At 34.7% G+C, this 13,609-nt stretch overlaps 2 protein-coding genes across 2 annotated transcripts; one reads left to right on the plus strand and one right to left on the minus strand.

The window, feature by feature from the left end:
• Positions 1–2,858: 2,858 nt before the first annotated feature.
• LOC107193702 (conserved oligomeric Golgi complex subunit 3) lies at positions 2,859–5,362 on the plus strand. Its single transcript, XM_015583195.1, has one exon. The coding sequence runs from the start codon at positions 2,916–2,918 to the stop codon at positions 5,319–5,321; it is 2,406 nt and encodes an 801-aa protein (XP_015438681.1). The 5' UTR covers positions 2,859–2,915; the 3' UTR covers positions 5,322–5,362.
• Positions 5,363–5,973: 611 nt separating this feature from the next.
• Positions 5,974–9,367, minus strand: LOC107193688 (protein CREG1). The gene is made up of 5 exons (XM_015583180.1): positions 8,954–9,367; positions 6,887–7,041; positions 6,504–6,623; positions 6,330–6,411; positions 5,974–6,244 (listed from the first exon to the last, which is right to left on the minus strand). The coding sequence occupies exons 1-5, from the start codon at positions 9,249–9,251 to the stop codon at positions 6,021–6,023; spliced, it is 879 nt and encodes a 292-aa protein (XP_015438666.1). The 5' UTR covers positions 9,252–9,367; the 3' UTR covers positions 5,974–6,020.
• Positions 9,368–13,609: the final 4,242 nt, after the last annotated feature.

Consider the following 13,609-nt stretch of genomic DNA (forward strand, 5'->3'; position numbering starts at 1 on the left):
TGTAGTCGCAAGGGAGCAATTGATTCGAATAGACGTATTGTACCGTACCGCATCATATTGTATTTCAAACTTTTATATCATTAGAATTTATATGTATACATATGTATATTCCTATAAACATGCGTCAGTTAATATAAGCTTCATTTCATCGAATTGTCTTAAATATAACTGCATAAACAGTGTACAATCTTATACTAATTATAGTTGTCTGGTTCAACAGGTTTCTACAGAAACTAACTACTGCCTACGTCTTTTAAACTTGGGCTGTAGTAGTATCCGCAGAAACAGCCATGGTTGCTAGGGTTACTATACAATTTGCTCACGGAAGCACGAACAAGTGTCAGTCAGATTTCGACAGTTGCACGAGCAACATTAGATCAAGCTCGAGACTCGACGAGCAATAGCGATAAAGGATCACGTTTCAAATGTGTACTGACGCAAGCCATTTCACTACCGTTCATTGTCCCGTAATCCACATGTAGTAACAACTGATTGAATCCGGCAGAGGACTACTGCAAATTATTACACACGCCTATCGTATGCCACCGGTAATCAAAATTTCGGCGACAAACTTATGAAACCTTTATGAAGTTTTGAAGACGGTACGGAAGACTTGCAAGTGACAGAGGAGGGAATTATTTGCGGCATATAAGTTACAATATTTTATAAGCCTCAATAATATCTAAGTCTACTTTTTCTGAATTTATATAAATATCATTACAAGGATATTGTAGAATCATATAGATAAGCAGGATTTAAGTAAAATAAGTATTTAAGGGCACTTTTATTGAATCTATACAAATATCATTATAAATATATTGTAAAAACATGTATGTAAGTAGTATTTATGGCGATTGTTGTTAAATTTATAGAAATACTATTGTAAATTGTATATTTTCGTACGATTCTTTCAATAAAAAACAGTTATAATCATACATATGCGTTATTTATTAATCCCGGCATTATCTCCACTCCTATTCCTAATATCAATTAACTTAAAAAGTAATAAGAAATAATAAATAAATAATAATTAATTCTAAAACTTCTAAGTTTTTGAAGAAGTCTGACGTATGTTTATTGGTTAGCTGTGCACGACGTCTGAAAGGCGACTGGAACGACTGAAACAGGCGTCTTTAAGCCGTCGTAAAGCCGTCTGTGTGCTATCTGTGTTGTGATCTGTGTACGATAATAAGCACGTAATTAATTTTCTTAATAAAAATGATATTTTAATTTATTCTTGTATGAACAACCTCGAAACTTGTGAAGCCGTAATCTCGGTTCATAAATTAATATCAATATTCTAAAGATTACATGAATTGACAACATATACGTAAGAGACTCCGTGTGTTGCGGAGCGTGGGGTCATAGAACCCCCGGTGGAGGCGCCAGTGACCCCGTGTGGTGAGAACGTGGGGTCACAGAACCCCCTCAAGTGGCACCAGAGACCCCGTGTGGCGATGCCGTGCGGTCATAGAACGTCGGTGGAGGCGCCAGTGTCCCCGTGTAGTGAGGCCGTGGGGTCATAGAACCCCACAAGTGGCGCTAGAGGTCCCGCGTGGTGAGAGCGTGGGGTCATAGAACCCCCGGTGGAGGCGCCAGGGACCCCGTAATGTATATTCGTGGGGTCATGGAACCCCGGGTGGAGGCGCCAGGGACCCCGTGCGGTGAGAACTTGGGGTCATAGAACCCCAGGAGCATGTGCAAGAGTTTTGAAACGTGATCCTTTATCGCTGTTGCTCGTACGAGTCTCGAGCTTGGTCTAATGTTGCTCGTGCAACTGTCGAAATCTGACTGACACTTGTGCGTGCTTCGGTGAGCAAATTATATAGTAACCCCAGCAACCATGGCAGTTTCTGCAGATACTACTACAGCCCAGGTTTAAAAGACGTAGGCAATAGTTAGTTTCTGTAGTAACCTGTTAAACCAGACAACTATAATTAGTATAGGATTGTACAATATTTATGCAGTTATATTTAAGATATTTCGATGAAATGAAGCTAATACTACCTGACGTATGTTTATTGGAATATACATATATACATATAAATTATAATGATATAAAAGTTTGAAATACAATACGATGCGCTACGTTACAATACGTCTATTCGATGCAATTGCTCCTTTGCGACTACAACATCATGCTATCTGCGTTCGGTGCAGTGCGCTAATACGGAGGCCAACGAAATATCACTGTAACATTTAAAAAAGTGTTAAAGTTCCATTTATGTCATTATCCTGTAAAAATATTCATACTTCCAGCAGCATTTATATTCCAATTAAAGAATTTACAGAACAAGGAAAGGAATCAACAACGAATCAAAACGAAGAAACAATCAAATCAACAAAGAAACAACGTATTCCTGAGCGGGAGCACTCTCATTCCTTCTCTGATTTCAGTAACTGCAATTTATTAATCAAAATCAGTATATGCAAATAATCAAGTGATAGGCGGCACTTCCCCCCCGACACTTTTTCCCTAGCGGAAGCGGAGTTTGCTCGTCGATGTACATTTTTGACCATTGGTGGTTTAGTAACAACACAAAATTTCCTATCGGTTACTCTATATTAAAATAACACACATTTAAAGTATTTATCTCTTTTGTTAAAAATATTATTATTAGAATGCAATGTCATAATAACACTAGACTCTATATATTGTTAGATTAAAGGAAAAGCTGAAATCTTTTCAACTTCATTAAAAATGTTCATATTTTATATTCATTAATGGACAGACTGTTTTGGAATATTTATATCTCATAACTTCATAGTTATGATTCCTAATTGCTGCGGTGTCAGTTTTTTGAAGAGAATTTTTTAACTGATATCATAAAGCGGCATGTTTGCTGTAGATACGATTGTATTACTTTTCTCAAAAGTGTTATTTTCATAAAGTTCATTCCCACTGACACGAAACGATGTCCAAAATGAAAATCATTCCGAATAACTTAACCAAATGGGATCAGTCAGAAGATCCTCTAGCACCGTTGACTGCTTGTCAAAAGGATTGTTTATTACGTTTAGAGGATGAATTGTTTTCCGAGAGTACGCTCGAAACTAAAGAGACAGGGGACACTGTTACCACAAGCAAAGAAGATACGAAATCAATACAAATAGAACGGTATCAAGATCTTTTAGAACATTATGCCTCATTAGAAAAAAAATGCATGGACAAAAAAGATACAAAATACATATTGTATCTTAATGAGCTCGAAGCACGACGACACGAATGTCATGCTCTCTGCCTTCAGATTGAAGAGGTTATGGAAGACTTGACAACGTTATTCCAACAATATTCAGAAGTTTCTGATAAAACTACTTCCCTTTATAATGCTAGTGAACAGCTTGACTCTGATCAGAGGAAGTTAAATGCTACTATAGAAAACATCACGGAGTATGTAAAATATTTCAAAGATATTGATCTGATGATGGAGAAATTAGAAGCACCTACATTATCAGTGAATAGTGAGATGTTCTTTAATATATTGGATAAAATTGATACCAATATAGATTTTGTGCAAAGCAATCCTTCATTTAAAGAGAGCAATACATACTTGATTAAATATAAACATTGTCAGTCCAAGGCAATATCTATGATACAAAATTATGTATTTAATTTATTTAGTAAAACCACAGAAAGTATTTTAAATTTGAGAGACAGCGATGACTCTCAGGATAATGCAGATGCTGCATTGGCTCTTTTCTATGGTAGGTTCCAAACTATTTTATCGAAAGTTAGACCAGTTATAGAACAAGTAGAAGTGAAGTCGTATAAACGGCAAGAGTATGACAGTTTATTGTCAGAATGTCATCAATATTATTGGAGTCAGAGAGGATTAGTATTGGGTACAAGTGTACAGAAGTCTTTAATGTCTATAAAAGAAAAATACAATGGTGATCATTGTAGTCTTGTACGGAATTCATGTGCACTATTGCTGCATGCATCAATGGATGAATACAAATTATTTTATGAATTTTTTACTAAACCATCCAGCGGATTAACAACATACTTGGAAAGTTTATGTACATCTTTATATGATATGCTAAGACCGTTTATTATTCATATTAATCATTTAGAAACACTGGCTGAAATTTGTTGTATTTTGAGAATTGAAATGTTAGATGAACATGTGCATAATAATTTTGAACCCTTAGAAGGATTTGGAAACATTTGCTTACAGCTGTTGCACGATGTACAAGAAAGGCTTGTCTTTCGTGCACATCTTTATTTGCAATCTGATGTTTTGAATTATAATCCATCACCAGGTGATTTAGCATATCCAGATAAATTAAAAATGATGGAAGATATAGCAGAATCAATAAGAGAAGAGACTCGACAAACAAATATGAAAAAAATATCAGTATCATCTAATGATGATAATTTTATTGAACCTATTTCTAGAAATCATATTGTAATGGATTCTATTTATCAAAAAACACATATGGGAAATTCACCAGCTGATCTTCATGGAATGTGGTATCCTACAGTCCGCAGAACATTAGTCTGTTTATCAAGATTATATAGATGTGTAGATAGATCTGTCTTTCAATCCCTCAGTCAAGAAGCAATATCTCTATGCGTTCAAAGTATAGAGAATGCAAGGCAGGAGATTGAGAAAAGGACATCAACTTTAGATGCAGAACTTTTCCAAATAAAGCATTTGTTAATATTACGAGAACAAATAGCACCATTTCAAGTGGACTTTACTATAAAGGAATATAGTCTAGACTTTTCTAAAGTTAAGACAGCTGCATTTGGTTTACTGGAAAAAAGTTCCAGACTTTTCACTCTGTCAAATAATGCATTGTTGGAGTTTCTCTTAGAAGGAGCACCACAAATGAAAGAACAGCTAATAGACTCCAGGAAATATGTGAATAATAAAATGAAATATACTTGTCAGCGACTTATACAGCATGCAACTTTTATATTGATACACCCAATTCTAAAATTATTAGATAAAGAAAAATCGTATGTTAATACTACTAACGTAGACAAATCTCATGAACATTTTCTTGGAAGTCCGCAAGATGTTGCTGCAGTAATTAGCGAAGTTTTGAGGATAATTAAATTCAGATGTCCTGAAATTCAACAACTGATGCAGTTATATTTGTCTAATAAGGAGACAGAGTTTATTCTATTTAGACCAGTGAAAAATAACGTGTGTGCTGCGTTTACACAATTATATCAAATACTGAGTAAATATTATAATGCAGAGGAGCTTCTTTTAATTGCTTGTCCATTGCCAGAACAAATTTCCGTTATATTGAGTTCATCCAGTCTTGTACACGGAAAAAGCACACAAAATGTTGTACAAAAAACATAACTAATGTAAATCATCAAATTGTTACAATAATTCAATATGTTAGATATTATACATGAACATTATTTCCAAAACATAATCAAATTTTTAATTTTCTTAAAATAAATGTTAATATATGATCGATGCTTTGTATTCTTATGTAAATTAATAGTGTATATAAAAATGAAAATATTGCATAACATCGTCTCGGTGTTAAAATTCCATGAACACTGTAATTTATACTGTTTTGTATTTAAAAAATGCTACACAATGTTTTAATTCTATGTAACGTACTTCAACGATGTGTAATTTTAATATTATAAAAATGTATATAAATGAAGTATTAAATTATGTACATTAAATAAAATAAAATTTATACTTCCCTTAAAGCGGAACCTATATATTTTTTTAAATCAATCTAAAAAATTATCGCGATAATATCCGAATTACTTTTTTGATGACAAATTAAAAATAACACACTATAGTAAATTCCTTGTGCACACGAAACGCATCAGAATAATTTTTTATCAAGGATACATAAACACCCAAACTGAATAAGAGGAAATACAACCCCCCAACTTGATTAACATTATTTTGCTAATTTATTTTAGATATTATCCCGTATAATTTAATATTTAAGTTACAATCTAGGTAATTAATAATTGTACAAAATTTCGATATCATAAAAAAATTCAAGATTATGTACAAGCGTAATATCATATTTTAAACATTACGGACCACAGGATTCAAATAGTTAGAAATTGGCATGTATTCTTGCTGTGAATCATTCTCGGACGATTGCAATGGGAACAGTCGGTTAAATTCTTCCGTAACGTTATTAACAGGTGGATGTAGGTAATCTCTCGTAGTGACGTATTTCGGCCCACCGAAGGTATCCAAAACAGCGATCGACGTTATCTTCAGTTTGGCGAAATAAAAATTATGATCTGAAATGATACGAGTAATTTTTCAAATTAATACATACAGTAGTGTTTTCTATCGGGTTATGTTACTTGAAAAACAGATCTTTACTTGGTGGCATGTTTCTTAATTTCGGATGACGGGCGAAGAAAACTTTTTTGGCTGTTTCAAGTTCGGCGCTTTCATTCTTCAACTGTCAACAAAGAATAACAATTTATGAAATAAGTATATAAAATCTTTATTATTAATCACGGTAGCAAAATCAATAAACTTTCGATTACTAACCGTTTTGACTCTACCGCTCAGAAGTACTCTGGCACAACGAGGGTCCATCGGGTCCCATTGTTTCGACTTACAGTAATCTCCCTGTGCCAATGTCATCATCATCGACGCTCGGTTGTCTTTCTGCAGTTACAAAATTATTATTAAATTAGCACACTAATCTAAGAAAGAAATGAAACCGATTATATATAGATTCGATTATGATTGTAATTATACTTTTTCGTTGTAAGCAATGATAAAACGATAAAACACGATTATTAGGATATCGATCTAAATGATACGTTCCTTCTGACGTTAATTGTTATCTTATCAAAGAAATTCAATTAACAGTGAATGTAACTTCAAGATTCGTAAATGTGAGAATGTGCAGACAGAATGGTACTTACGGCAAGATCTTGGGCTGTGAAATCTAAAGGAGTGAGATAAAGATATGGAATACCCGATCCATTTCCTAATTCACCGTCGCTGAAGGAAACTAAGGTTACGGCTGGAGAAGACTCGATTTCCTTCCGCGTGCTTATAGTAGCCACGGACACCCAGTCTGAGTAATGCAAAACATATATTATTAAAATATCAATAAAATAACTACAATAATAGTTATGTTTTTAAATAATAAATAGGGAAGATTGTTTTATATGTTACGATCATTCGAGTTGTACGGAAGTTATATTTATCATATTATCACATTACACTGTGGATTCACACAACCACACAGATGCACACAATGCTCTTTCCAGTGATTGCAATAATTATAAAGGGTGAAACAAAAACAAGGTTCATAACTTCTGCGGGAGATATTATTTGTCAAATGATGAAAACGGTCCTAATAAATATGGGTCGAAAACTTAATATTTTCAAAGTTATACACAATTTTCTGTTTCGGTTAAAGCGACTGACCTTTCTCGGTTCAGGACCTATCGTACAGTATACACAGATACAATTGATTACCATCATTTCTTGTTTTCTTGATTACAGAAGGTTTTCTACTATTTTTATTCATTTTTTTTTATTATTTTCTTCATGGTTTTCGTACAATACGATAGCTCCCGAAGCGGGAAAGTCACTCGCTTTATCCGAAACAAAAAATTGTTTATAACTTGGAAAATATTCATTTTTCGACTCATGTTTATTAAGACTTTTTTTTCATCGTTTGGAGAGTACTATCTACCCCAGAAGTTATGAACCTTTTTTCTGTTTCACCTTGTATATGGAAGGGACACCACATGGATGAATTATCTGAATGTGCAAGGACAACACGAATGAAATAAACTGGGCAAATATTAATAATAAAAATCAGTGATCATTGTTTTACATAATTGTATGTGGAGAAATGAACTAAATAAGTTCTAGGTATTAATAATAAAAACAGTTCATTACCCCATTTTGACCTAGTAGTGAGATACACCAGCTCGTGTGCGCTTGTATACGCGTGTTAAATGCTTCTTACAAAGCTAAACTGTACTGTTACTATGTATGTAATTACTTCGGTATCCTTCAGACCGAACACATGCGAGTGAGTCAACTGACGAAAAAAATAACATTGAGGTCCCAAGAGGATACAAATATTTTACCTCTATCAATAGTTTTATATTTTCGTCGATAAACTATACTTAATTTTAATTGTATGTCCCTACACATTACAAAAGAAAAAGAACAAAAACTACATTTTCTAACTACAAGTCACCAATTTAAATAGTACATGTAAAGTGGACTTCGATTAAAACGGTGAATATAGCTGTTGAGATTACGGCGCGAAATGAAAAGAACGCGGACCAAGGGAACGAATATTTAAACTAATGATAAGCACAGAGTATCACGACATAAGAAACATTGTTCATTTAGCTAAATGGCGCGAGAGTGGTTAGAGTGGAATGGACAATGTGTTTTGTTTATGATTTAAAGTCGATTATTAAACTTGATTATCTGTTCGAAACATTTTCATAAAGTGATACTTTTATTTAATCTCATACCAAATACTATCAATACGTTTAAAATTGGACTTCGAACGGTAGGACTTCAATTATTTCACAAGATAATACACGTACTGGAAAACAACCGTATTAATTTAATGGATATCAATACGATAATTTACAATACAATCAGTTTCTAAGTTTACTTATTAAATGAGAAGCAAGAACGTCATGTGGAATTGAAAGCAATGTGTGCACGCTGAGTTTCAAACCGAAAATTTGGAATAGCGCCAAAATGGTGCACACGAATCCAATATTAATTTTAGAGAAGCGTAAAGTAAGTATATCAAACGTGTGTATAGCGCATACACTAGCGCGGTGGAAACGCGTTTTCGCGTCAACTCACATTACGTGCACTCATGCAATTCATACACACTCATCCGATTTCAACATTTTTATTCTATGCCCATATCATAAGTTTAAACTATCTGAATTGTTTTCGTTTGTAACAGCCAAGATTACTCTATGTCTATTTTTTCTTACCAGCCTGATTGACAATGTATCTTGCCATTAAAGCAGCTTCATCGACTGATGGTGGGTTAGCGTTGGGAATTTTCTCGTTCCTTTCGTAAACTTTATCCACATCGTGGTTTTCATTGTCAGGATGCCATTTCTTGTATTTATTTTCGTACCGTCTTTCGCTGAACTGCTTCGCTTTCTTCCACTCCTGAAACTCTTCGAACTCTTTCCATTGTTCTCGTTCGTCCAAAGTTTGCGGATACTTATGCGCCTCGATCGCTAAGCTCAAAAGAGCGACAAAGATCGTGACTCGTAAAATCATGACTTGGGTTTGTGTCCACGTCCACGGTTCTTCACTCAGAGGGTAAACGCTCACACGTAACGATGAACAGTGCGTGTCCGTCGCGAATGGTTACACTTGTGCTCTCCTTTTGAATTTGGCTGTCTCGCCTCTTTTATAGACGCGTATCTACAGAAATTACCACAATGACGAACGAGGAGCTCCAATGACGATTGAGTTTGCCGACTCGAGGTCAGTATATCGAACATCGAACTCGAGTAAGAGGCAACACTCGGTAGTGGAAATGAGTATACTCTTATCACTGGGGAACATAACCTCGTATTTGAGAGATGACAGCTGTTCTATTAAGAGTATTTTACAGAAAGTAAAAAGAATTGCAAGTAATGATATAGACCTTCTTGGGAAACGTCTTAACTCTCCTTAATTTCTCATGGTATTTGCGTGCATAATGCACTTTCTGGGGTACATAATGCTCCAGTATTTCTGACAGTTTTTCAGAGACGACAAATGAATGATTTTTTTTTAGCAGAAGTACCTTCATAACAATTGTTTTCAGTTTACATTTAGAGTGGACATGTGGAACAAACAGTTTATAAAATATTGAGATGAAAATTACATAATTTCACATGTGGTCACATGAAGATTAATAGGAGGTTATTGTTTGCCTTTCATGGCTAGGCTGAATCATCGACGAGATATTTTGTAACTGAATCAGTCCTTTGTAAATTACATGCATATACGTATAGATTCTTTATTGTGTCATAACATATGAGGCTAACTGTATTGTATGACATTATTTATTCTTAATGCATAAGCTATCATTATGTGGTAGACATCACTTAAGTAATTTCCTAGTTTCACAATTAATTGCATTTGATGTATGTAAATTTTTACCACAAAATCATATAAAAACTCTGATAACTGCTTAAAACAGTATTAACAATACTAATGAATATTTTATATCATTCGATCATGTAAGTTTTCGTAATTTTGTATACTTTTATATTAAATATAAAAATTAGTATGCTTTGAATTAAGATGGATTACATAATATTGATGATCATTATTAATAATTATTATATGCTGGACAATTAACCTATGTTTCTCCTTTCATTATTTTACAAACCATGGTGACGTTCCGAATTGTTCCGAATTGTATAGTTCATAAATTGAACAGCAGAGTGCGCAAGAGTCTACAGGAATGTACAAGGTGACTCAAATAATCTTTTACTCTGGAATATATGTATACAGAGTGTACCACAGTAAACATCGCTTGAACTAGCGCCTCAATTTCTAAATTGTTGACTTGAATGATACAAAACAGATGAAACAAAAATATATCATATGTATCACAGAATCTGTTAGTTTAAAAGAGAACTTTTTATTGACTAGGGTTTCAGGTCATTTGAAGAACGGTAAATGAATGGTATGAGAAATTTTGATAGGAAACGTACTTTTACACGTGTTCTACGTAGGCTGGGCTTTGTTTACTCTGCATTTCTCAACTTATAATTTTCATGAGAGGTAGATCGAGGAATAGAATGAGTTGAATGTGTAGTGTAAAGAGACTGAATAGAATCGAGCAGAATGCTATTGTGTGTGTCCTCGAAGCTGTGACTACGACTATCGCCGGAAGCAGGTCGGAGAAGATTGGAGCCGATCAGTGTGGACTAGAGGACGTTGGAGCTAACATTTAGGTGGAGTGTTAAAGCAAACATGTTTCAGGGATCGGCACATGTGAATTGACAGAAATATGAATAGATAAGGAGCTGAAACCTCGGCCAAGGCTGTATGAAGAAATGTTTAATGCACAGTCAATGTATTTCATATAATATATTGAAACAAAAAATGCAGTTTACGACCCTAAGTGCCGCGTATGCTTTATATAATTTACGATCACTACTATAACATATCACTCGAGTCATAAGTGGTTCGTTCAGCAATGAGTGATAATTATCAACTCATTTAATTAAATATATTTGTGTCGCTCCAATCATGAGCTACCACGCTATAAGTATTATTTGAACAGTGTGCATTTGTCAGAAGGATGTATTACGTTTAAGAATAATCTGTACTTTTTTAGTTACAAAAAATTAACATGTATCGGTCTTCCGGTTTATTCGGAAGGTTAAAATAGAATTTGACAAAAACTGTGAATTTATAAATAATGATTATTTATATATATTGGGAATAGAAATTCAAAAAATATTCTAGATAAGAAAATGAGTAAAAATTCGCGACTTTTATAAAGTTTCAGGTGTATTGTTTTTTCTTTTTATTTTTGTACATTACATTATGGTTTTTTAAAATGAAGAATAGTGGAATGTTTATATCTGTAGACATACCTATGCAATTCAATTCGAGTCTATTGTTTGCTCGAACAATAGAATAGATGAAGCAGATTTATCATCAGTCTTATAATCGTTACACCTGAACCCATGTCTTTATGTACACATGTCTAAAGAACAATTTTGTAAGGCAAATTTTCGTCTGCACCGCGTTCGTCTATTTTTAGAATCTCATTAACTCGTGCCCGTAATCACTTTCCTTGTGCGAAGTGTCTCGTGTACGCATTCTTTTTTTATAAACGTATTTATAGGCAGAACATCGCTGTTTGGCAAAAGCTGATTTTCATCCAATTTTAAGTATTTCGGTGTTTATTTTTAGAAATCTTTGACATCGTTCTAAATGACTCTATTAATCGGTATCGTTGTACGAAAAATGAAATAAGTCAATTAAAAAAAAATTTAATACATTTGTAATCTTATATACGGCATTAATTTGACAAAATAAATGTATTATTGTTATTATAAGACATACCGAACGACTGCAACGAAGCCAAGCTTTGAACCGACCGTCTAGGATAGACCGTAAGAATCACAAAGTTTCATCTTTATCAAGATGGAGATGTTATGCGTATATTTTAGTGCTTAAGTCACTGCCTTACAATGTCCTTTCAACGAAAATAAACTTCGTAGAAACTTCCGAAAAATTATGAATAGAATTATTCAACAGTTGGATCTTACAGCACATAAATTGTATTTACACGTGTACTCGTCAAAAAACAATTCATCAATTTACAACAAAACATAATAATCTCTTCGAAAGAACCCGCTATCTCTAGCAATTATTACTATTCCGTCCTAACCTAATCACCGTTGAAAGCTGCCTTGATACATTCTCCCCTAATCTCTAACCGAACGAAAAATAAGTTTGCTCCACCAGCGATTGCACACGTTCGCAAGAGACAAAGAGTCGAGCGTCTCTAGTCACGTTGCTTCGTTGATCGTTGCAGATTAATTCGCTCCGCGAGGCAGTGATATCATTCGTTACCAGAAGGAAATATAGCTTGATATGTATGAACATTGACAGCAAACGATACCGAGTCGCAGATAACAGAGAATTATCAACGAGCAACGATCAGTAACGAAAAATGATAAGCGGTCAAAATAAGTTAACAATTTCAAACAACGTTTTTAAACATTAGTAGAGATAGCGACTCCCTTCCATAATGTTACATATTCTCTCGTACAGAAACAACGCTTTCTCTCCCTTTCTTTCTCTCATTCTCTTTCTCTCTTTCTCTCTCTCTCTCTCTCTCTCTCTCTCTCTCTCTCTCTTCCTCTCTCTCTCTTGTATAAAGCAAGGTAAACATCATCATTTTTTGCCTGTTATTTCTAATTCGATTCCTCTTAAATTAACGCATAAAACTCGTAACGATTGCACTGTCGACTTCACTAAAGTCAATTCGTATTTCACGCAACAAAATGTTACAGTATAAAAAATTACGACAAGTACGGCTTCCTCGAGTAATTATCGCTAAACAACCACGCTGGCTCAGCAATAACGCTGATAAAATGTCTTTTGTTCTCCTTCCCCTTTCGTTTTTTTCTTTTCTCCCCCCCCCCCCCCTATCCCCCCCCCCCCCCCGTTAACCCCCTTGCCACGCATGACTGACCACGCCACGCGAGCCGCAACTATTACTAAATAGTCATTCCTCGTTTCACCGTTTTCATCCCCTTGAGCGTCACACAGTGTCGACATCGTCGTTCTATCGTTTTTTCCTCGCTTTTCAGAACACGCACGGCGGTCATTCGAGCGAACACCTATCTATCTCTCTCTCTTTCTCTCTCCCTTTCATTCTATGCTCACGCGAATATCTCCGAATTGTCAACATACATAATAATTTATTTTGTTATATTACAATAAGTCGTTCTACATAGTCGAGGATAGAGAGCAGCGATTTGTTTCTTTATCTTTTTTTTTTTACAGTCCGGTTGGCACGTCGGATGCATGCGTACGATCGCTGGGTTCGATGAAGAAGAAATGGAGGAACATGATCTTGAGGGGTGGAAGTAGGCGGGATTTTTGGGGTTAGG

The sequence above is a fragment of the Dufourea novaeangliae genome, unplaced genomic scaffold, assembly GCF_001272555.1.
Source record: "Dufourea novaeangliae isolate 0120121106 unplaced genomic scaffold, ASM127255v1 scaffold25, whole genome shotgun sequence".
NCBI classification, from domain to species: Eukaryota; Metazoa; Arthropoda; class Insecta; order Hymenoptera; family Halictidae; genus Dufourea; species Dufourea novaeangliae.